General features: G+C 42.6%; 1 protein-coding gene across 1 annotated transcript; it reads right to left on the bottom strand.

Annotated features, from left to right (window-relative positions):
- Positions 1 to 18,646: 18,646 nt before the first annotated feature.
- LOC103757668 (serine/threonine-protein kinase Sgk1) lies at positions 18,647 to 24,389 on the bottom strand. Its single transcript, XM_008923835.3, has 12 exons — positions 24,238 to 24,389; positions 24,058 to 24,133; positions 23,545 to 23,620; positions 22,994 to 23,098; positions 22,445 to 22,528; positions 22,211 to 22,342; positions 21,817 to 21,929; positions 21,493 to 21,616; positions 21,054 to 21,149; positions 20,790 to 20,945; positions 20,600 to 20,689; positions 18,647 to 19,893 (listed from the first exon to the last, which is right to left on the bottom strand). The coding sequence occupies exons 1-12, from the start codon at positions 24,314 to 24,316 to the stop codon at positions 19,726 to 19,728; spliced, it is 1,299 nt and encodes a 432-aa protein (XP_008922083.1). The 5' UTR covers positions 24,317 to 24,389; the 3' UTR covers positions 18,647 to 19,725.
- Between the last annotated feature and the right edge of the window lie 1,176 nt (positions 24,390 to 25,565).

The following is a 25,565-nucleotide window of genomic DNA, read 5'->3' as shown; positions in this document are numbered from 1 at the left end:
AACTGCAGCTGGCCAGATGCTTGTGGCCAGATGGGCTTAAACCTACTGCATGGACTGTGCAGATGGCACAGGCTACTCTGAGATGTGGCACGTCTGCTTTCAGAGACTTCCCACATCATTCCATCCCTCCAGCTTCATTTCCAAGTGACTGGCAGATCGAATTGATGTTTGATGTCTGTAGGTTGCTGGGAGTTCAACAGGAGAGACTTCTGGGAGCTGGCTGGGCCAGAGGCCACCTGGTTCCCTGTGGATGTGGCTCCTGCCTGGGCTGTGCTGCTCTGGAAAAGAGGAAGCTAGGGAGCAACTCACAACTGTCTCAGCAACAGCTTGTGTTGTGTCTCCCCTCTTAACTGAGCAAGGAAAGGAAACTAACAGCTTCTTCTTGATGACAAGACAGATTTATCTCAATTACTCATATCACAGATAATTACAGAATATTCTGAGTTGGATGGGCCCATATGGGGATCAAACCCACAGCCTTGGCATTATTAGCACTGTGCTCTAACCAACTGAGCTAATTTCAGGGTCATATATATATGTTCTTCATGTTTGAGTACTGCATAGATTGATTTCATGCACAAGGGCACCTTGAAACACTATTACAAAAGGCAGTTATGCAGAAGTTGGTAAATCCCAGAAACAGACAGTATTCGTGCTTCTGTTACTCAGTTTTTTGTGCATATGCACAAATATCCGTACTGCATACAGTTTTCTTCACACACAGGTTTTTTAGTTCACAAACTGAACAGTTTTATTCAGTACACAGAGCAGATCATCATCATGGCTGGGCTTTGCGAACGAAGATTTGGGAAGGGCTCTACTCACGTTTGTTGCAAGCGCGTTGGTGGCTAAAAAGGCCAAATATGAGATAGATGTGTCCAGTTGCAAAAGGCACAGCAGAAAGACTCCTTAGGTGGTATATTTTGCAAGGCACGATTCCTTCTGCGTTGTCTTTTCTCCTCAAGGGTGATCCTGCGTGCTTTCTCAAAAACATCAGCAGCGTTATAGATGGTGTGTCTCCAGGCCTCCCGATTTGAGGCCAGAGTAGACCAGTTATGTTGATCAATATGGCCAAGGCTGAGATGTTGTTCCAGGGAGTCCTTGTATCTTCTCTTCAGGGCTCCTCTCATGCGGCAGTTGGTGGCAAGTTCACCATAAAGCAGGATCTTAGGGAGGCGGTGCTCCTTCATCCTGGAGACGTGTCCTGCCCAATGCAGCTGTGTTCTCAGCAACATGGCCTCAATACTTGTGATTGCTGCTTGTTCTAGAACAGATGTATTGGTCACATAATCTGACCAGTGGATGTTTAGGATTGTGCAGAGACAGCGTCGATGGAAGCATTCTAGGAGATTCAGGTGGAGGCAGTAGATGACCCATGATTCAGATCCGTATAAGAGAGTAGACAGCACAATGGCTCTGTAAACACTGATCTTTGTACTTTTCTTCAGGTGTTTATTTCACCAAACTCTTTTATGAAGCTTTCCAAAAGCACTATATGCCTTTGCTAACCTGTTGTCTATCTCTCCGTCAATCTTACTGTCTGAGGAGATGAGGCTACCAAGGTAATTAAACTGCTGGACTGATTTGAGCTCTGATTGGCCAATGGTGATATGGGGATGATGGAAGACTTCCTGAGGTGCTGGTCGATAGGGAACTTCTGTCTTCTTTAAGCTGACTTCCAACCCAAAAAGCTCGGCAGCGTCTGCAAAGCAGGATGTTAAACGCTGCAGAGCTGCTTCTGTGTGGGCAACAAGGGTGGCGTCATCAGCATAAAGCAGCTCCTGGACAAGATGGTTTAAGGTCTTGGTGTGGGCCTTCAGTCGCCTTAGGTTGAAAAGGCTTCCATCAGTACGAGATCGAATGTAGATACCGTCCTGATCATCGAGGTCTGCTGTGGCCCTTTGGAGCATCCTGCTGAAAAAGATTGTGAATAGGGTTGGTGCAAGAATGCAGCCTTGTTTCACACCATTAGTTATTAGAAAGGGCTCAGAAAGCGAATTGCCATATCTGACTTGGCCATGCTTATCCTCATGGAGTGAGATGATCATTTTAAGGAACTTGGGGGGACAACCTAAACAGAGCAGATTATTAGCTAATAAGCTAATAATTTGGAGGTCTGTGGTACATCTGAGCTCAAACTGCAAAACCACAGCTATTGCTGCTACCCTTATAACCTAAAGCGCTAGTGAGTATTTTAATAGTTTGTTTTTTTCCAGCCTAACCTCGGAAATGGAAATACTCTGTCATGGAAATGTGGTTAACAATCTCCCTATAAAATGCTACATGGTACTGTAATATATAAAAATTTCATAAGCCTGAATTAATCCAGCTTTACAACTTGCCAGTAAGATGAATGGGTAGCACTAACTCTGCATTTGGGTCAAGGAACTAAGATGTGTCATTTTAAAACTCAAAACATCCTTTATATTTGGATGCCCGGTCTGAGAAACCTGGGCACTGTCCTTACAATTTAGCATTATGCAAGTCTTAAAACATAGAAAGGCAGTTACCGTTGACTTTGTTTGCACTTGGGAATCTGGAACACAGATGAAAATAAAGCTTTAGCATTTCAGATCATGCAAAGAGTAAAAATAAGTCTGACAGCGTCCTCTGTAGGCCATCTAGTCCATCTTCCTGCCCTAACAAAAGGTCAGGTATATCAGTCTTCCCTGGGTATCCATCCCTATTGCTAAATCGTTCCTGTCTAACTTGTTCTTAAAAAATGCCTAAAACCAGAGATTTCACTGTCTTCTGAGGCAGGTGTCTTCCAGTGCCTAATTATGCTCATTGTTAGATTGGTGTCTAGCTTAAATCCTCTGTACAAGCACTAGTCCATCTTTCCTTTCTTTGTCCCCAGGGTATGTGAAAAACTGTATATTCATCTGCTCTTTGAAGGCGTTGGATATCTCCTGCTCAACCCCAGAGCCCTCACTGGCTCACACTTCTCTTTGGGGAATGCTGCCCAGAATATGGAGCATGAAACACCAGTGCAGGCCTCAGGGGTGCTGAGTAAGGCAGAAAAATTTCTTCATTACTCATTCGTGTTACTTTTTCTGCTTATATGTTGCAGATGCTATCCTCACATTTCTTCAGAACAGCACCAACATTACTGCTCATGAATAGTGTAGGGTATTCTACAACCTCAATTACTTTTCTGCAGAACTATTAGCCAACCCACCAAGTCTCACTTCATAATTCTGTAATAAATTACTCTTACTTAAATGTGTAATTTTGTGATCTTACTAACTGAATTATTTCTCACACTTTTTCAACTCTGTATACTAATCTGTTAGTTTTCTGCCCTCCCATGTGCCTGCAGCTCCCATCCCAGTTGGGTGTTGTTTGTGGTCTCCCACAAAAAGTTAACACACACATCTACTAATGACATGAGTGATGGAAGAGAAAGCAAAAAAGAGAAGCAGACATGGGACAGACCACTGTGGAGGTGACAACAGATTTGCCTCCAACTTACAATAATTTGTTAATAATTCTTAATATTTATTAAGAATTAATAACAAATTATTGTAGTGTTCCTACTGCAATTCTTTTCTGTGCATTTAAGAAACAAGGCATCTACAAATGAACTGCCATGGAAAGTCTTGTGTAAGTGACTCCCCTAGCATCAGGTGCCAAATTGGTTTCACAGACAGGGACTGGAGCTCAACTTTCATCTACCTCCACAATGGGATAATTTTTTTCACCATGCTCAGTTCAAAACTCCCTGAGGTGGCTGGATGGGGGCAGCTCTCTCCTCCTAAGGAGAGTGAAAGGCAAGATACAGCCTCAGGCACCAGGAGCTGGGAAGGAAGGATATAACATACTCACTGAGGATAGCACCTTCAGAAACTTCAGCTTTTAAGCTACAGCATGCCTGTACATGTCCTAACTCCTGATTTAAACAAACCTAGGCAGTTTTTTTTTCAGGAAGAGGAAAGCATTCTTGGCAAAAAGATTACCCTTGCTAAGTTTCAAGCTTACTGGGTGTCATTGAGGGTCTATCTTCGAGATTCCAAGTGCCTTCACATTCTTCACCATCTGGTGACAGGAAGAACAACAGGAGACCCGAGGTGGGATTCATAAGAGGCATGGAGGGAATTACCCATTACAGGCTCTTCGCCTTTGCTCAGCAATGTCACATACCTCCTTTATGTTAATGATTATATCATAATTCTTGCATTATATAAATCCATCAGAACTCTGAGCTCACAGTTTTGTATTGTTGCTTTGGGCTTCTTGAGCACAGACAGGCAAAATAAGCTTCTGTTTTATAGGTTTCAGATTAATACAGTTTGGAGGGGAGGAAATTCCCTGCTTTTAATAGGGTTTTTTTTCACAGAATCACGGGATATGCTTGGAAGGGACCCACAAGGATCATCGAGTCCAACTCCTGGCCCTGCACAAGACCATCCCTAAGAGTCACACCATGTGCCCGAGAGTATTGAACAAATGCTTCTTGAACTCTGTCAGGCTTGGTGCTGTGACCTCTTCTCAGGGAAGCCTGTTCCAGTGCCCAACCACACACTGGGTGAAGAACCTTGAGAAAAATGTCTTTTTATTCCACTAGAGGTCACCAGCACTGTATTTTTCAAAGAAGACTGTTGTAAAGAACAGAATAATTTCAGTTCAAGAAGTTCACTTGAGACTTAACTATATGATGTATTTGGCCAGCTAATCATTCTGGAATAACTGTACCAATTTGAGAACCATCTCACACAGATTTCTGCTTTGGTAGCTGAGCATTTTTCTGGAAAACAACCTCAACCAACCAACCAAAAAAACTCCAACACTTTAATTCTGTACTAGTGTGTTCACACTATATAGGATAGCTTAGAAAAATTAGATCATACCAAAATAAGTACACTGAGCAGTTATTTTGAAGTGCTGAGGGCAAACTTAAAAAGCAAAATATTAAGGATTTGAATTAGATTCTGTGCTCCTCCCTTCCTGTGGCCAGCTCAGTAACTGAGGATCAGAGAGGATGTTTTATGGCAAGATACATTAACCGAGGCTTGAGACTAGCCCTATGGCTACTCCGAAGTTTGTAACACTTGGCAGTAGACTGGCAGATACCCTGGCCTGTGGCACTTTTGCTGCCTCCTCACTGCAGCCATATGGGGTTCTAGTCTGGGGTCACAGCAACAATTTAACTCATAAGAGACATACTTGGTGTTAGGCACTGCTTTTGCTGCAGCGCTGTGCCCTCAGCTACCCTACCTCTTCCCTGCAGCTCGGACTGAGCTCAGTAAATGGTTGTCACATCTCCATTTTGAGTGGCATCACAGGTGGCTAATATCAAATAATTTGTCGTGATACACTATATAACATATAGATCATCAGAGCCGGGGTGGCAGCAGCAGTTGTTAAATTGGTTCCCTGTCTTTCACACATCTAGCAACAGGAGTATCCCAAAGGGAGTACCAAAACTGCCTTTCTGCTGCAGAAATTTGAGGCTTCTCACAGCTCTCCTTGTTTCCCTACAGCAATGTTGCATCCCACTTTTCTTCCCACTGAGCTGCACCATGCAGTTCTCTCTGTGTCGTTGCAGCTGAGTCAGCTGGAAGCCTTACTTAACCAGTTATCCTAAGGCCTTAACATGACCTCGCCTTGACACTCCATCCTATGAAAAGGATCAGATCCTAGAGCAGAGCTACAGCCTATCTATATTGGTCTGGTTTGTATTTTTCCATGAATAATGCAATTAAAGGCCTCAGTATGCTTTTCCAGAGGGGAGTAGGATCATCACACATCCTGCTGCTCCAGGAGATAAGGGCACACAATAGCCCAGTTCGTGCTGCACAGCCCATAGCACACCAGCAGGAACTTCACCTTTGCTGACAGACCAGATCAGGGGCCAGGCAATGGGAAACAAAAAGAATCTCTTCCCAGAAACTCATGCATTGCTCATGAATCAACAGATATCAGCTGCAAATACAGCTGCCAAACACTGTGCAGCTCCATGAGCGATGGCTTATATAAACCAGTTAATGAGTTCATATGCACCTTGGCAGATATTTTCCCCTTCTGTATTCTGCCCTCAACTCTTTGCAAAGCCTTACCCCGGTTATCTCCTTGTTCTTCTGCACACTTTTGGGTCTACTCACATTCCTAACCTCAGCCCTCTATAAGCATCACCTTGTCTATGCTCCACCAAAGGAGGTAAGGAGACAGGGGACCATTCTCCTGCATGACACTCAGAGCTACCGCAGTCCCCATCAGCAATGGAGCAGTTCAGCTTCTGTCTGTGAGAGAGCAAGAGGTGTTAGGCAGGGAGCTATTCACAATAGGGCACTGAATGTGTTGGCTGTATTGTCTCTGGGCAATCTGAGTACTTGCCAAAATTTTACTCCTTGCAACACCCATCTGTGGGGGGAACATGGCAGAGAGATAGAGAAGGTAGCTACAACATCCTAATGTTGCTGGCAGCAAGTAGTGGTTTAGAGGTATCAGAAACAGCAAAATCCCCAGCTGCTTAGCTCAGCCATCCCCATGTTTGGGATGGCTGGAGCAGGAACTGAAGCAGACTCTTTCCAGTGCTCCACTATACATCTCGATTTTGGAAGGAAGAGCTAAGCCTCTGTATACGTGAACAATTTTATTCCTTATGACACTTGACAAGCATTAGTTGCCTTTAATCCATGGCAGATACTGCCTCTTGGCAGCACTGTCACTGCAATGAAGTCTTTGTGGTTTAGGAACAATACAATGCCTCTCTGGATCTTCTCTCTGTCCTTGCTATAACTTTTGCCCTTTCTTGTTCAGGGTCAAAAAAACCAATGTGCATAGCTTAAGTTAGACTCCTGGATGGAATAAAATTGGCCTTTCACTAAATCATGGATGTTCACTCCCTTGGTAATTGCTTTGGCACTCCTCTAGCTCACTTATAAATCACAAGTGGCATGGACAGGGTGAATAGTGATTAATCATTCACTGTCCTCTTAATACAATAATTCTAGATCATCAAGGGGAAGAGAGATAGAAGTAAGGTCTGGGATAAGAGTTCATGGTCACAGTCAAGCATCACTGCTGTCCTGCCACATTAGGAACTGACAGGCAAGATATGACCTGTGGTATACAACCTGACACTTTTCTTTTGTATCAAGGAAGGTGGGAAATCTGTTGCCACAAGAAGGTGTGATGAACAGGACAGGGAAATGCACATGGTTGAAACTTAATCTGGTGATCTTGAATACAAGCAGTAGTGAAGAACATTTTCTGTGGTTTCTGCACAGGCTCACTGCTGAAGTGAGCACTGTATGTCCCCTGTGGATCTGCTGAGCCCAGGCTGAAAGCCCGGTTGTCACATCTTGCTCACTGTTGCTGTCAGAGTTGAGTAGGATAAACATCGATCAAGCTAACCATGTTCCTGCAGCAGAATTGAGTGCAGATTTTCAGACGCAGCTAAGAAGCACAAAGAAGTATTTGACTTGTCAAGCACCCTGCTAGCAGCCCCCCACCCAGGGCTAGGGGTGTTCACATCATCTCCTTTGGAAGAGCAGCCTACAGGTACCTTAAATTTAGTTCAAGGCTGCCTGTGTCTTCATGCAGGCATGCTCTGGTTACAGGGCATACAACCTCCCAGAGGCAGGTTTGAGCTCCACTTTAGGAAGCAGGATTTCTTACTTCTGAGATGCAATACCATGCCTCCTAAGCATGGCAAACTGGTGCCATGTTTGGCACCAGTCGTGTGATTTTGGACTAACCCAAATGAGAAAAGCTTCTTATATCACTTACCTGGGCGATAGAAAACCTATCCTATTGTGCTCTTGATGCTGTTGAGGTAAAAAGGATTACAATAGAAGTAGTATATATAGAGTGAGAAAATATTAGGGTATACCTCTGCTGATTTCAAGATGCACCTGCTATAAGTGTTTGGGTTTGTGCACCTAAAAATTTTCTTTTGTTATATTTGGAGTGTAAATTAAAATGCCATACAAGTCATTAAGGAGATGTCATTAATAAGCTTATTTGTGGGAACCAAATAAGTACAGAATATTTAAATAAATGCAATTCAAATGCTTTTCTGATGAAGAGTTTATAACATGAAAGTTCTATAATCCTAGCTCTGGAATATATATTGGCAAGCTGACACTAAATTCAAAGGAGGGAACGGGATTAGGTTTTTGATTTGATGTAATCAGCTAGATTCTGAATTGACTTTTCATTTTAGGAATGGTGCTTTTCCAGCTGCCTTTTCAGGGTGCAAATTTAAATAATAAATTAAATTAAAAAAAAGCACCTTTATAGAGAACTAAGCTTCCTGGAAATACCACAATTGAACTCACAAGCTTCTTAACATCCTTTTTATATCCTGATGGTGTAATCAGTATATTTTCGTCTTCAGCCAGCAAGTAATTTGGCACTAGCGCCTCACCTTATTTAGGGCTGTTGAAAAAGATTCCCAATTTATGTGGCAGTTTGAGCCACACTGGAAATCCAAAATCCAATTTCCAGACTTCCCCACCCCTTCCCACAATTTATCCTAACACCAAAGAGAAAACTTTCAGGCCAGAGGCTTCTATAGGGGAAGGGGGAAGTATTTACATTTATTTACACAAATAAATATACTGTACAAACTAAAAGCAACTATATATATATATGTATATATATATATATATAACACTTCTATCAGTCCCTTCGAAGCTTCTCCTTTTAACTTTAGTCCAGGAAAAGCCTTTCAAGGATGATAGGTAACCAGTCTCTCTCTCGTGGGAGTGTTCGGGAACCCGAATGCTCCCCCCTCACCAAGCTCCAGCTATTTGTGGAAGTCGTCCCTTCCTCACGAAGTCCAAGAAGGTAGCTCTGAGTCCTTTCTCCTTGGTCTTGTGTCATTTTTGCTGTGTGATCTCCCTCTCATACCTCGGTTTGCTGCTGCTGTTGTGTAGCTTATCACAGTAGGTGTTTGGAATCTTCATTCCTCCAAGCCAGTTTTTGGCTGCCCCTGGTCAAACCTCTGTAGGGCAACTCCCGAGCCCTTTGGCCCATCTCCAATGTCGCCTGGGATTCTTTTCCCTAGTGCTGAGCTGCTTCGTTATCAGCCTGTCCACTCGGTTCTGCTTCAGTGCTGAGCCTTGCACCACTCCCACTAAACAGTGAAATGGAAAAAAAGCCTCTTTCTGCAGCCTGGCTGCGAAAGGGGAGAAGAAGAAGAGGGCCTAGCAGCAAGGCCTGCCTCTCTCTCTCTTGCTTACCAGTTGTTTGTGAGTCGTCCCTCACAAACACACACTCACTCCAATGCTGCCTCTAACTCTGGCCTAGGCAGAGTTGGGGGCCGCAGGGCTCCCCTCCCCACCCTGGAGGGGGAAGAAGGAGCCCAGCTACCCCCTGGCCTTCTACACCTACACGCAGCAGACACCAACAGAAAACTGCCAACAGCTTCCGTGGCTGTGTGTATATGATTTTGAGCAGGAGCGAACAAGACAAGTGGTGATTGACTCTCCAGGGAACACTGCCCTGGCACCCAACCACCTCCGAGCCCCCGACTCCCAGGGGGGGACAGTCTTAACCCATGACAGGCGAACATAAGAAGAGAATCTAAATCTGTAAAGACGGACAGTCTAAACTTAGGAAAGGTAACAGTAAGCATTGTACTTAGAGCTGAAAAGGAAAATGGATAGCATCATGGGAACAAAATACTATCTGGCTATACAGTTCTTTAGCAGGAGTCGCTATTTTGTGCTAATAATCATGATGGTCAAATTTTGCTTTCAGTTTTAACTATGAAAACCCAAAGGGCCCTTTGGCCTTACTGTAATTTATGTTGACATAAATAACAACAGATTTTTCACATTTTTTTATTATTTAAAATTTTACCTTTTTTGAAAACTGGCCAGTTTAAAAAGGACTTGAACAATGTTTGCAGTGTTTCGGATAGAAATAAATTTCTACTTGGATTTAGAGCCTCCAAGACTAATGTAGAACCTAATTACTCTGCAACAAGTGTTTTGTGAGTCTATGAATTAAAAATCTCAGTTAGGATAAAAGCTTTTCTGGAAATGAAATTGGAAATAGATTCAGGGAAAGCTGAGATGCGCAAGGCCTTACATTTTAGATCTTAGCATGTTGTTAGAGATGTATACAACTTAAAAACATTTGGATCAGATTGTAGAGGCTTGCTATGCCATGATCTGAATCAAAAGACTGAAAAAGAAAGCTGTCAAAGGAACACTCCAGTGCTTTCTATAGGAGATTAAGTAACCATCTATAGAGGGAAAAGAGATGAGAGATTTCTTGGTTGCAGAGAAAATACCCTTGTCTGAATCTGACAAGGACACAGAGATGGGGGTGTGACAAAGGGCAGACGAATAGAGGGGGTCACAGGCAACTGGGGTAATGGGCTTTTAGCTGCTGTCTTTGTGAAACCAAATTACAATTATAATTTGCTACTCAGTGATGTATAAATAGAGAGGTATAATGGATCCTACTTTTAATACATGGTTACATGGATAGCTGATGGATCTTAAACTATAAGCAATGTGTATCTTCTCTCCATGTGTAATGGGTTTGAGTACTGCATGTGCCTGTATGACTAATACAGTATACCTAAGTGTCATCCATCAGTGATGAGGACTGTGCCTGGAGTACAAGAGCACTGAAAACTGAGTTCTTGAATTCTCATCCAAGGAAGGGTATTGACTTCTGTTTTTAAATAGTCTCTTCAAAGAGGCAATTCTGGAACTGATGCAGCACATTTTTTTTAATTTTTTTTTAACTTGAAGAAGACTTACAGGATGACATGATAACATAAAGATGTATTTGCTGCAACAGATGAAAGAGCTTAGCTGAAATGAAACCACTGAAGAGAGACCATATACTTGGCTAAACATGGAAAAAATAGTCACTGCTTGGTACATGTATATCCATAAAATGCTACAGTACAGATGCAAGGAAGTTCTTTGCAATTCCTTAAACTTGGTAGAAATTTGTGATTTGTCTAATTTAGAACTGTCATATAAAATTGTCCCTAACAGAAAATGGTAAGGATATATTGTCAAAAATTATTTTCACTACAAAAACTTGCTTGTAATTTTCAAGCAGTTGTGGGACTAATTTTTTTTAATTGCACAGGAAGCTTAGACTAGTTTCAGTAGGGTTAACCTTGTTGTGCCAGAACCAAACTGACAGAAAGAAACCTGAGAATCAAGCTTGCTCTGTTTTTTCTTACTTCACAATCAGTCATCTTTCCAAAATAATTTTAGCAAATTATATTTATCAAACTTATCAAGTAAATATGTGAACTGCATTCATACATTTAAGATGAGCACTCTTGGACTTCTGAAATGACTGGAGACCTGACTACAAAATGGGAATAACTAAAATTGAGATGCATGTACATATTTAAGAGAAGATTATCTGGATTCAGTTTATGCTTACCTGGAATGTGACACTGCTTCTCTCAGAGCCTTCATATGACCACTATAGTTGAAACATAGGAGCAGTTTCAAAATGTTGCAAAGTCCACAAAAATTGCAATTGCATGCTGGAACATGGCTATTGTGGGCCATAGCCTTGGGCCCTGATACATGGGATTGTACACAGGCAAAACAACAACAAAGGTCCTGTTGGCAATAGCTGAGAACGCACCTGCAGGCTCAAGTCACCACCTATAACCTCCAGTTGCAATAACATGATTCGAAGGGATTGATTTTCCATAGCCCATCTGGGTGACCATCAGTGGCTGTTACGCATACGTGAGAGTGCTGAGCCAAATTAAAGTTTCACTTTTGCCAAAATGGATGAGGTTCTGCTCCCCTTCACGTCTTTTCAATTCCACCTCTGTGCTGGACCCTTATTCTGTGCCAGTCCCAAGGCAGAACAGAAAGGAGGGGGGTTATAGGACCCTTCTGTTTTGGTTAAATGAAGAGCTATTTTGGCTCAGTGGTCTGTGGAAACACATTGACACTGTCGGTCTAACCCAGCTGTGGAGTAAAACAGCACTTAGGTAGCTTGACCCTGTAAGTTTTAGTTTTCAGCCTCTGGCAGGGACAGAAGCACCTCAGCTGATGAACTCCTTAAGGCAAGGGAGGGAATACACAAGTGCTCTTACAGCCTTTGTTACCGGGCTGTTCCAATCAAGGTGACATGGAAACCAACATACATTGTAATTCTGGCCTGTCCACTGCAACAGAAGTTGCATAGTTGGAATGGAGTGAAAGAAAATGGTAGATACATAACTCTTTACTATGAGGGTGGTAAGGCACTGGAATAGATTGCCCAAAGAAGCTGTAGATGCTCCAAACCCTGGAAGTGTTCAAGGTCAGGTTGGATGGGGCTTTAAGCAACCTGGTCCAGTGGAAGATATCCCTACTCGTGGCAGCGGGGTTGGGACTAGATGATCTTTAAGATGCTTTCCAACCCAAGCCATTATTCTATGATTATATGAAAAATACTCATCTGAACATATCAGTACACACAATGGTAGAGCAGGCACTCACCAGCATTAACTTTTATTCCTATAAATAGTCCCCATGGAGTGAATATGTTGTGGGCTTTGTGTGTTGTAAGGCTGTAAAACCTGGCACAGTGTGACTAACTACAGTATTTTACCATGAACAGTTGGTGAATTATTTTTGACCCAGATGGTAACAGACCCTCATCAAATGTTTGGTTTGATATATGCCAGCTGAATGGCTCCACTAATGATGCTCTCGTGTTATATGAAAAAATGGTTTAGAGGTTTACATGATTTAGTATAACTCTCTGTTGATTTTGGCACTGTTTCACACAAGAACTACTCTTCTGGAAATTATTTTCTAATGGAGTGTCCCAGTATCTTATCTATTTGCAGCTCTTTGCCATTACCTGTCAGGATATTTTGCATGATGGCAACATGCCAAGAGATGCAATGTCATGTTAATAATTGTTAGTATATCATGCATATTTCAGGGAAGATAACCATAGTGATAAGTGTTTTAGAAATAATAAAACAATTGGGGGCTTTTTTTGCTTTTCATATTTCTTCTCCAGAAATTTTCATTTTATAGACTGCTTGTTATTCTTCTTGTCTCCTTGTTGTCAGTTGCTGAAATACTTCTTTTTAGTGACCACAAAATAAGGAGCAGTATATCACTAGTCATCTGTGAACTATAATTTAAAAAGCCATGCTTTAGAAGTATGCTAGTCATCATATCTGTTAAGCCTTCTACTGGCTTGCAGTGATGTTTTAAACAAATACAGTTTTTCTCTGGTAAATGTTTTTAATTGCTTGCAGGGCTTATCAGCATCTGCAGAGGTAAAATACTTCAACTCCCTAGTGAGCTGCATGATTTCCAGTTAGTTCTACATCTTTTGATATCAATCCCATGTGCCTGTGATGTGATCTGCTAAGTACACATTGATGGTGAGCAAAATATGCACATGCTGAATGATCATCTGAGGGGCAGGATAAATCTGTTTTAAGCAACTGCATTTACAAGTCAGTGAAAACTCCATATATAGGCAATGGAAATAAACCATCCCCTCCAGAGTGCCCAACATCTCTGTTTAAGACAAGTGAGATCACCTGCTCCTTCTGGGTACCTGGAAAATTGCTGTAAAGAGAGACTAGGTGGCATGCTCAGGTCTGAGCCAGGCTGATCAAGTGATATAATTTCTTTAAGTTAGCCACACACTGTTAACTGAAGTGTGGCTCAAGGTATCTCAGTGAAATGATATTCCATATTCAGTGCTGAATAAAATAATAATAATTGGATAATCTCTTGTTAAGCAGAAATGGTTCTTAGAAGGTTTAGTCCAAGTCTGCAAGTTCATCACTAAAATACATCAGTAAAATATAACCTTAGTACCAATGCAATGTCTGAAATTGTATGTACCTGCACCATCAACTTCTCTTTCTTGAGCTTAAGGATGGCATCTAGCCTGGACTATGCATGTGATCCCAACTCTGAAGCCAAAATGATTCTGGAGTACAGAGAAACTGCAGACCCAAATCCGGAAACACAACTCATATTTGAGACCCTCTTTAGCATTAGTCAGTTAAGCTTGTCCCATAGTTTGTTTCATGGTCATTGCTTAAAAGAAGTATATGGATTATTTTGCCCCTTCAGAAGAGCTAGGTCTCACCTATCATCTTTATTTCTTATTACAATGTACAGTTCAGCACTGTCAATCATTAACTACAGTTGTATGGTATATATTACTTCTGTTCAAATCCATACAAAGGTTATTTTTTGTGTCTATAACCGAATTGATACAGAACAGTTCTCAGCAGGAAGCTTCTCTGTATGGCATATACTTTGTACTTGGAGAGACATTAGTTGCACAGCTGTCTTCAGAGCAGTACATGCATTTACCTGACCTAATGAGTTTATTTCCCTGAGAAAAGCAAAAATGGTAACTGACGGACTTACAATATATTGTTGAAGATATATAAGACTCTGTACTAGATTTCTACTTGCTAGTAGACCATAAAGAATATTATATCTTTACAAAAGTAGATCTCTATAGATTTCAAAAGTAAGTATATAGATTTTTCTATACCAGCATAGAAAATAATGCCAAACCATTAGAGAACAACCACAAGAATAGACTCTAAAGAGCAGAGAGAAGGATGTTTACCAGTACTGAGAAAGTGGGATAAAGTATAAGAAGGCTTAGGCCTTATCCTATAAACCACTTATTTGTGTGCTTCATATATTACATTCATAAAAGATCACCTGAACTGTGGAATATCTCCTCCTCATCAACATGCAAGAGACCATCCAAAGAGTACCGAATTCCTCACATCCTTTCTGCATGGGGAGAGATGATCTGGGGAACAGATCTTTATTGGATAAACAGGCCACGGCTGTGCACTGTTTCCTAAAAAGTCCAATATTTCCAAATAAGGAACTGCTGAAGGAGCCATGGACACAGTACCATGTTGTTCTTGCCTGGTGCTGCTTATTCAGCAGTGCCTGCTGGAGGAGAGGGAGGGCGGCATCACCCATTGTAGCATTTGGCAATCTATGCACCAGAAAACAATCTGGAGGGAACTCCTGTATTAGCAGGGTGCATCTCAGAGGCAGGAGAGTCCAGACGAGGATGTACAAAGACTACATGTGACAGAAGGAAGCTTGGGCTGAGACCTGCAGAGCTTCAGGAACGAAACCCCTGTGTCACGGGGGGTTGATGCCTGTTTGGAAGAGGAACTGGAGATGTGACATTGAAGCGTCATCTCCCACGCCGTCCTGTTCTGGGTTCTGACAGCCACCCCGAAGTCTCCTTTCCCCAGCGGGAGCCGAGCGCTGCCCGGCAGCCACCACAGGGTGTCACCCTCGGCCCGGGCGACACCACGTCCCGGGCAGCAGCTTCGCGGGGACCCGGCGGGAGGCGGCCCTGCCTGGGGCCGGAGATCCCGCGGCCCGGAGCGGGCACTGTCGGGGGAAGAGCGCAAGGGGACCCTGCCGAGCCTCTGCACTGGACAGTGCGTTCTGTCGTACCGCTCAGAGGTCTCCACTCTTTCTCTTTTCCTCTTTTCTTTCACTCCAATATATGGAGCAGGAGGAAAGTCCCGAATAAACAACAGAGCCCTGCTTTCTCTCCGGGGCTTGCAAACATCCGAAGCTGGAAAACTCATTTCACACAGCTGCAGGGGACAAAATAGATACGCATAAGGACTATATGCTGTCACTGCAGTGCCCGTACCTGTACAGGAAAGCCATAAGCTACCAAATTTCAGTCTCGCAAAGCAGAGAACTTTCATTCAGAGCCTGACCTGACACTAAAGCAATCTTCTGGACAAATTGTGTCTGACTCAACATACAAATGCAGTAAATATCTGTATTAATTTTTTGAAGTTTTCTTTTTCAAATAGCAAGTTTTTTTCTTTTTTTTTTCAACCCTAATTTTTTTGAAAGTTTTGGAACCTTTTTGCAGAAACTTTCCATAGACAGCATGTTCTAGACAGCATGGAAAATTTTAGCCCTCTCTTTGTTGGTCTTGATAGCAGAGTTTCAAATGTGGGGAGTGTCAGAAACCATCTTTACTGTAAGCCACCTCACTAGCTCTGCTGGGGTAGAGCCACATGGTATCACATAAACATCTGTAGATGTGGTACTGCAGTTACATAAAAGCATAATGTTGTGCAGTATTTCGTTTCACTTTTAGAAGAGTCCAGATGGGCCTGGATTCATCTTACCTACCTTTAGGTGACCCAGGTAGGATGCCAAATTAGGACCACTAGCCAAAGCTCTTTTCTGAGCAGCCTTCCTCATTTTTATCAGCTACCTGTAGAAACGTTTCACTGGAGGCGCAAGGCTGTACAAGAGTCTTGGTTTTTTTTCATTAATTTCTCCCATCTGTTTATGAGAAGTGTACACAGGGTGGGCATAGAGTACTTCTGAAGAACCTTTTGGGGGAGACACACAGGTATCTCCTACTTAACTTCTTTATGATACAGACTGTCCTCCAGCATGTTGAATATAAGGAGCACAAGAAAAATAGTCACTAAGAAGCTTCTCTTATCTTTGTAAGGTTCGTGAAATGGTACATGGCTTATGGTAACAGAGATAATTAATACAGACTAAACCACGCGAGATGCCTGCATGTACATGTTTAAATGTTTATGCATGTATTATCAATATACTCCATATAAGGGGCATATGAGAGCTGAGGCATGCTCACCATACAGAATACAAGTTCTGTTGAGTTGACTACTCTAAGTAAAGCTATCCAAGCTGGGGGCAGCTACAGCATTGCTACCAGCAGAAAATGTGGGTGATTACTTCCGTGCTAGAAATGGGTGAAATTACACCACAGATTCAGCTCTTAGTCAAAATAACACATAACACCTATGTCAGCTGCGATTTCAGGAGTCCTAGCCCTTTGCTTCTCAGTCCAGTGACTTTTCTCTAAAGGGAATATAGACCTTATAGACACAGAATTCCATAAACCAAACAAAACTACAAGCAAACAAACCCAAAACCCATCTGACTTCCACAGGCTCTTTCCCTACAGGCATGACCGTAATACATCAAAATCAGGGAGATTAAAATCATGGACAACTTTTTCCCCTTTTCTACACTAAAACAATTGAGGCAGCATGTGTTGAATATTCATTGCTAGCAGTTGCAGACTTCTGCAGAATGCAGTAGCTGCATAATGAGCCTACACATGGTAGAACAGTTAAAATTAAAATCTGACATGGTTTTTTCCGAGTAACCCATTAAAGTAATACCCTACATCTTGGCAAATATGAAAAGCACCTGATGTACACCTTTGAGTCAATGACACTTCATACTTCTTCATTAATAATGATTCCAGTGGGGTTTTTTTCTTAAAAATGATAGACAGTATTTAATGCTTTTTCACCCTAGGGTTGTAGTTCTCTGCTTCTGTTATCTGCAAGTAGCACCCTGCTCATGCCTGGGAAACGGTGAGACAAAGATAATGAGTATTGCACAACTTCTTTGCTTAGCAAGCATAGTTTCACTTTCTACAGAGACAAATGAGTACTATATATTTTAACATCTCTAGTCTACAAGTCATTGGCACTAAAGATGTTTCAGGAACATTATAGCAGTGGAAGACTTTGCAAAGCCTGTCAATACACCATTGAAAGAGTTGTGGAATGCATGAATTTGGGAGTTTGTTGGGAGTTTGAGGTGGCTGCATCTCTTTCAGATACTAAAGTGATCTGAGAGAGGTTTCTTGCCTAGTATAAATTAGCATTTTTAGCTCCAAGTGTGGTCTCCCAGACAGAGTTTATAGCAGAAGCCATACACGTTTGTCTGTTCCTACATCGAACAGATAATAAAAGATGGAAAATTACTGCATACTTTTATCTCAAACGTAATGAACAGAAATACCACTCCTATTAAGAGATTTGCTACACTGCTGTTATCGCAGCAGCCTGAGTAACAGTTGACTGACCAGCTTTTCTCAGCAATTGCTCATCTTGAATCTCTGAATTGCTAAGACCACCAACTGCAGTACCCAGTGGAGCTGTAAATAACGGGAGCTGTAAATAAGGTGTAGACGCCCACTCCCTCAGAGAAAAAAAGCCATCCATCACCACACAAAAGAAACGGAATGGAATCATCCAGAAGTGATTATCTTACTTCTTGACCAGAAGTCCCTCTTGCAGGCCACCTGGTAGTAGTACACAGTAATAAAAAACTATTTAACAGCTCAGTTTTAGAGGAATAGTCATCAGCAAGTATATGATTAGTTGGTGAAACCCACTTCCTGAATACAGATTTTGGAACACTGGTAAACTCAGGGTGCATTCCACTGCGCCATATCACAGCAGCAATTCTGATGCTCAAGGACTCCCAGTTAGAGACTATTTCCATCAGCTTCATGACAACCTGCTTCTAGCATATGTATGCAGCATAACCAGTGCTAAACCAGCTGCTGTTACCTAAGGACTTAATTCAAGTGTAGTTATGTTTTGCCCACACCAGAGAGCAGTACCTTCATTTTGCTAGAGAAACTCAGTTTGAGGAAGTGTGAGCATTTGCACCATGTAAGAGCATCCACATCAATACACACCCACTCTAACAACCACAGTTAGAAAACCAAGTACTTTGCCAAGTTGTATCCATGGTAAGACTTCTACGGGTACAGTTTGATGGAATAACCATCACACACCTAAGCAAAATTATCTTAGTTTAATTTTTTTTAAGCTGGCTAAAGCCTTTGTTTTAAAACAAGACAGAGCTAATGGAAGTATTTTTCAGGATTTTACTGCAAACCAATGGGTTTGGTCACAAAAAATATGATACATATAACCATGTTAATTATATTACATTACAATGATGGTATACATTACAAGTAAGTCTGTGAGTTTAAATATACATCTAGAGTTACAACTGAATGTACATATCTTTTTTACAATACATACAGTCAGGAATGAAAATCCCTCAAACCCCAAAACCATAAATAATGCCCGTTTTACAGATGATATCTTTTAAACTAAAAGAGGGGGGAGAAAAAAAAGGGTAAAAAAAAAAAAGAAACCAACAGCTTTGACTGACTGCAGCTGGGGCATTTTGGTCCATAAAAACCCTTTCTAAAAATAGAAATCTTTTTTCATAGCAGCAATGCTTTCTTCAAGCATTTGGATACAAGTAATTGTGAGCCCATCTCAATAATTTTAGTTGACTGTATAGATTTACAAAAGAAATTTCAAAATTACACTTAATTTATCTTCCAAATATGGAAGAAACAAACAATGCCCCACATTGTGGTATCCTGCAAGTGTCACACTGATGCTTTAAACTAAGTCCATCTGTAGCACGCAGACCTCACGCATACCATTTGTTCACATAGTAAACCCACATAAATGAACTGAGAAACACACTCTGCAACAGGGAAAGCTTTGGAGCTCACAAGATCTCATCAGAAAAAAAAAGGCACATTTCATAAAATCCTTATCACGTTCAGATAGATCTTCAGGCAAGGCTTTTCAAGCACGATTTCAAAACAGCTTGTTCTTACTCCTACAATCTGCCATAGCGGTCTATGGCAGCAGTTGCTACGGTTTTTCTTTCCAGGGAGACAGCACCACTTTGGGGGAAGAACAAATGGAAATGAAAAGCCTGTAAAGCTCATTTAGAGAGTGATGTGCTCTTCAAAAAAGCTTCCAGCAAACAGTGTAGTTGAAATTAAGGCTGCAAAGCTGCCACAGTGGAAATGTGCAAATTCTCTTTCAAGATGACTGGTCAACTGGCAGTTCCACCAGAAGGCCAAACAAAAAATAAAAATAATAGTTGTTATTATTATTAAAAAAGAAAGAAAGAAAAATGTTCACAAGAAAGAGTCCACGGGTGGGGCATATGAGAAGCCCAAAAAAGCCTCAGCGGCTTCTTTGACACTGGCAGTGATGAGGATGCTGTCTGGGGACTGGCCAATGGAGTTGGGGACTGGCTCATCTGTGAACTCCGGATCAAAGTGTCGCAGATCACTAGGGCCGCTCTGTGGAAAGGGCAGAAAAGGAATTTAGACCCAAATGTTTTGTGAGTGCACACATAAATTCAATGTGGAGACAAGCACCCTTGTGCAGAGACTCATAGTGTTATCACCTCAGTCCTACTGTTCAACAGTCTTTGACTGTTTTAGTTTGACCTTTGGGGTTTTCTATCCTGCTGAATATTGTCTTACTAAAAACAAGATGATTCAATTTAGTATGCTACACTCCAACTAAGCTCATGCAACAGAAACCAAATGCAAACATGCCTCTCTGCTACACAGCAATTTATGAAGCAGGACTTTGATCTCTGGGCTAGTTATTAAATGCAGTTTCTAAAACGCTCAGAAAACGAAAGAACAACCTCCATAACCAGATTGCTCTCTTTCAATGTTAGTATCTGACAAGCCAAACGTAACTCTGCCCTTGGGAACCTTGCCTTCCCCTTTGGTAAAACGGGGATGCTGGTGATTATTTATAAATTGCCATGCAAATGAAGCACGAGACACCAAAAAAACCAACTAAATTTAGCTTGACCATCAGCAAGAAGTCAGTCACCACTTATTTTTAACCTTGTTTGGACAGACACAGAGGAAAAATTGTGTTCCCCAAACACAGCCATCCAGCCACTTCCTCCCGGCCCCTGGGCACCCCACAAAGGCAAGCGGGAAAAAGACAATCTCCATACATTCTATAATTAGAAGTGATACGTACCACATTTGGGTTAAAAGGGGGTGTAATCTTCTTATTAATGAGATCATCCCAGTTAATTGGGGAGAAGAAGATGTGATTCTTAATCTCCATCTGTTACAGAGAGAAAAATAGATTAATTCAGACCCATGTAAACAGTATGGCCTAGTCATCCTCCCGCACTGCCTGCAGGCGCTGGCCAGTTTGCACTTACAAAGTCCTCCTTGGCGCCAAGCCTCTTTGTCCTATCCTTCTGCAAGAGGCCTTCCAGGAGATGTCTAGCTGAGTTGGTAATATTTGGCTTCAGCTGCAGGGGTTTGTTCAAGATATTGTCGTACATTTCTGCTGTGTTCCTGCTGTAGAAGGGTGGCTGTGGGAAAGAGAAAGAAGTTAATGAGGCTGACAGGCGGGCACAGGGTTTCTTGTGGGGAAAGGTTGAGTAAGCTAGTTTATCTGTCGTAAAGGATTCTTTGCTTACCAAACCATAAAGCATCTCATACAGGACTGCTCCAAGGCACCACCAATCCACAGTCCGGTCATAGGGCTGCTTATGGAGAACTTCAGGAGCAAGATACTGTGAAAGAGAAGGGAAAGGGCAATGTTAGCCAAAGGGATCTTTACAGTTAGGAAAGCCTCCCCATTCTTGAATAAAAGCATCTTACTGAATTCCAACAATATCTAAGTTAAAGGAAAGCTACAAGATCTTTATAAACAGGGAGATGGCTTGAGAGCCCTGATCCTGCTCAACAAGCTCTACATGTCCTACACGTCCTCACTGGTAGCCTTATATTACAAGGCCTGTAATAGCCCCTGCTGTATCTAACCAGCCATACATATACATGGCAGGTACCAGATTTCACTGATGACAACAGCACTTGCTGTTGCTCTGCAAGCGGTGGGCTGAGGGTTGGCTGTACCTCTGGTGTGCCGCAGAAGGTGGAGGTCGTGCCATTGTGCTCTATGTTTTCTTTGCAGAGTCCAAAGTCAGTCAAGACAATGTGCCCCTGTGAATCGAGCAGGATGTTCTCTGGCTTCAAGTCTCTGCAAGAAGAGATGAAAGAAGACAAGTGGTCATTAGAGAAGATGTAGTGAGAAGATTTTAGGTGCAACTGTTTACAGAACTTCACTAAGCCACCACAGAATATTAAAAGTAATTCTGACCTCATACTGAGATCAACTTTGTAATGCTTATTCAACAAACCACATGTTTTTTTCAGTACAAAGTGAAAAAGGCTGCTTACCGGTACACAATGTTCAGGGAATGCAGATAGCCCAGTGCACTGGCAATTTCAGCAGCATAAAATCGGGCTCTCGGTTCCAGGAAGCAACGCTCCCTCTGGAGGTGGTAGAACAACTACAGGAGACAGAGAGAACAAAGTTGTGTAAACAGCCCCAAAGCCTGTTAACAATGCACTTAATTAGACTCAACATATATAGCAAGGGAGAACAATAGCAGGAAATGGCCTAATGATCCTTGGTAGTTCAAAACTTGGCAGGCAGAAACATTCAATCTACTAAATTTTGCCCCGTGACTCTTCCCCTTGCAACTTTTTTTATTTAAAAGAAGGAGTGAAAATGCCTACCCTACCATCATGCACATGATAGGAAATACTATTCAATTTTCTTACTGCTTACCTCTCCACCATTGATGTAGTCCAGGACAAAATACAATTTATCTGCAGTTTGGAAGGAAAAGTGAAGCCCGACCAGGAAGGGGTGTTTCACATTTTTCAGCAAGACATTGCGTTCTGACATAATGTGCTTCTCCTGAAAACATAAGAAATAATTAACATTTAGCACACTTGCTTAGTAATAGCAGTAAAAATGTATTTGATGGACATTGCAATGGCATCATGAAGGGTAGCTTACCTCCTTCTTCTTCAGGATTGCTTTTTTCTGCAGGACTTTAACAGCATAGAACTGCTCTTCTGCCTTATGCCGTGCAAGGAGGACCTAAAAGTGCATAAAATTCCCAAACTGAGCAATACTGAAATACAGAAAAACTTTCAAACACAACCTGCAACAAGCCTTTATGTTAAATGCTGAGGACTGCCACATCCCTCTGGTTCAATGTGCAAGCTCTTTGCTGGAAATGCCTAACAGTGTTACCATTCTGGCAAAATAATCTAGCCCAAAGATTTTATGTTGTTTCTTTCCCTTCCAAAAGCAAAGTATATGTATTTCCCCCAGTATCAGTGCACTGCACTCCCCAGCTCTTCTATGACTCATTCAAATGCAGCATCCCTGCTCCCTCTCCCTCTCCAGCTATGCTGAGAACCAGGCACTGGGCAGCAGGACGTACTCTGATTTGGTTTAAATGACCACCATTCACTAAAAGCCAGTAAGAACCCCAGTATCTAGTATTTCATAGAAGAGTTGAAGAATAAATAAATTACAATGGAAAAAAGTTAAGCTTACCTTCCCAAAACTGCCTTTTCCAATCACTTTTAAGAAATGAAAGTCTGATGGTTTGGCATGTGGGTTGGATGATGGGCCAAGATTGATCTGCTGTGAAGGACTGGGCTAGAAAAATAGACAAATCACATTTATTAAAACAGTTCGGCAGTGAGTCTCAACAATGTATCTTTTCAAAAAAATATATAAATAAAGTGACCTTGAAAATGAAGATTAGCCCTCTTCTTGCCACTAAAACTTTAATATTGACCTCTACCAGATATCTTAAACTATTAGGTAGTGCCTAAGAAGAGCCTAACAGCCATAGCTTACTGAAAAGTTCTTGCTGAAGTCTTAGGCACATTTCATACTGAAGTAACAAATAATAAAGCTTTTTTAAAATTTTTTCTCCATGTTTGGAACAGAAAAACTTTCAGGCTAACCTGATTACTCTTTCCTATTTACATCAGTATGCTATGAGCTGAACTAAAGTAATACCCATGATGCTTATTTTGCCATACTGCTATTACTGGCCGACTTGACGTTCTAAAAATGTCTGAGTAAAATCTACTTACCGGAGGAGAAGGATTAGCATTCATAAGTTCAGGCTCATGAGGCTGGGAGATTTTCAAGATAGACTGAACTTCAGGGCTGAAAGGATAAGAGTGCACATGATTACGAGAGTTACCAGAGGCAGCAGGCATATCTTTCCACCAGAGGGCAAGCACGCATCACGAAAGAGAAGTTTTGGTTGAGCCGACTACAGAAGGCAACTAAAACAATCTAATCGATTAAAGGTGTAAAATTAATCTAGAGAAAGTAAATCCCGTCAAACAAAGAAATTTACTTATATTTTAAATACATTACAAAATAGGGACGGGTCACTAAAAATCTCCTTTGACGTATTTGTCCCAAATCTAGCCCGCAAAGATCGTTGCCGAGTGAGTAATACCTCAACAAGACCAATTAACTCTTCCATAACAGTCATGCCGGAGGCATTACCGTAAACAAACATTATTTTTAAACTAGACCTCGCACTACGTAATGATATTTGTGACTAAAATCCGCCCAAAATTCCTGATACTTACTGCTTGCATGCATAGGAGTTGGTGGCTATCTTCTGAATGAAGTCGTTTAGTCCCATTCTTCTCTGCTTCATGAAAGCTACAAGGAAAAAGGACAAGGAAAGGAAAAACAAAATCGTTAAGCCACCCTATCAGAAAAATCACAGTCCCTTGAGCATCTTCGAAGAAGCCCCCGCTGCTCACCGATGAGGAGAGCCACCATCCCCCTCATCTTCGAGTAAGTCAAGGTAGGACCAGACGCCTCGGCTGCTTTCACGGTCATTTTAGAGAGAGAGGCGGATAAACTGCAATGGTACGATACCACCGGCTCCCAGCACCGCACTGACTTAGCGAAGCACCCGACGGCGTTTAAGTGGCGGCGGTGATGGGCGGGACGGGGCGGGGCAGCGACGATTGCTCCCCCCTTCAACGTCCTTGGGGGGGCAGCCACTGGCCGCCTCCGAGGACGTCGGGGGAGGGGGGGAGAGGCGGTGGTCGGGGAAGGCAATTGTCGCTGCCTTTGCTACCTCCCTGCCTTAGGTGCAACCCTCAGGGGACGCCGCTACAGCACCCTCACCGTGCAAAGCATCCACGGGTGAACGTATCAGATATTTTATTTTTTTTTTTCGGACAGCTAACTTCGTAGCCCCATATCTCTCTCTCTCTCTCCCCTCCCCCCCCCCGCTTTTCTTTTGTATCCTGGCCCCACTTATTTTTGCGGTTATATAAAGTTTAAAATCTGGCTCTGTCCTGGACGAGCACCTCTTCCTAAAGTGTGGGTGTACCCCCCCATCCCGCAGCCTGCATCCGCTCCCGGTCCCGCCGCCCGGGGTGAGCGGCGATAAGGGACGCTGACGTTTCCTTGAAGGAGCTGCAGTGACTCAGAAGAACAAAATTTCCTGCCCGGTATTCAATAAAACAAACAAATGTCCCTTCTGTGCACTGCCCTAATCCTGGCTGGGACATTACTGATAGGGAAAAGGAAAAAAAAGTATTTTTAAATGCCAAAAAGGGAAATAATAGAAAATAAAATCTGTCCCCTTAACTTGGAGGAGAGCGCAGAGATCTGCTTCTAGAAAAGGTGGGGATATGCCCGAGGGCTGGACAAGTGCAGTTACGGAGAAAAAAAGAAAAAAGAGAAACAGCTCAGCTACGCAGATTTTGTTTCTACTGTAAGCGGTTATTTGGGAACACCGTGTACCCAGGATTTAATGGCTCAGTCGCTGCCTTGCGGGTGCACCGGGGGCACGTCAGGAGCGCTGGTGCATGCACGAAGGCCAAGGTTAAAGGTGCAGCCGGGGACCTCCTCCCGGGGGGCGCGGGAAGGCACAGCGAGGGATATCACAGCCTCCAGCTACTCTCCCCTGCCGGGGCGCATTCCCGTTCGCAGCCCTGGCAGGGGTCAGGCGCGGTCGGGGGTTGCCGGGCTCCTGAGCCCTACAGGCGGCTGGAACTTTCCACCCGACGGGACGTTATTCATGCGCGTGTTTAGCCTCGCTGTCTGAGCGATGGGCGCTGGGCTGCGGCCAGCG

The sequence above is a fragment of the Manacus vitellinus genome, unplaced genomic scaffold (genome assembly GCF_001715985.3).
Source record: "Manacus vitellinus isolate BGI_N305 unplaced genomic scaffold, ASM171598v3 scaffold_4_pilon, whole genome shotgun sequence".
In the NCBI taxonomy this organism is placed as follows: Eukaryota; Metazoa; Chordata; class Aves; order Passeriformes; family Pipridae; genus Manacus; species Manacus vitellinus.
Note: the sequence above shows the minus strand (reverse complement) of the source record. Positions and strands in the feature narration are given on the sequence as shown.

Bases quoted from the DNA above. Each gene is read 5' to 3' on its own strand.
- LOC103757668 (XM_008923835.3), bottom strand. From the start codon at position 24,316: ATGACCGTGAAAGCAGCCGAGGCGTCTGGTCCTACCTTGACTTACTCG. The intron at 22,529-22,993 runs GTAAGCTTAACT...ATGCACTTTTAG, and splicing joins GAAAAGGCAGTTTTGGGAAG to GTCCTCCTTGCACGGCATAA. The intron at 21,930-22,210 runs GTAAGCAGTAAG...TGTCTCCTGTAG, and splicing joins ACTACATCAATGGTGGAGAG to TTGTTCTACCACCTCCAGAG.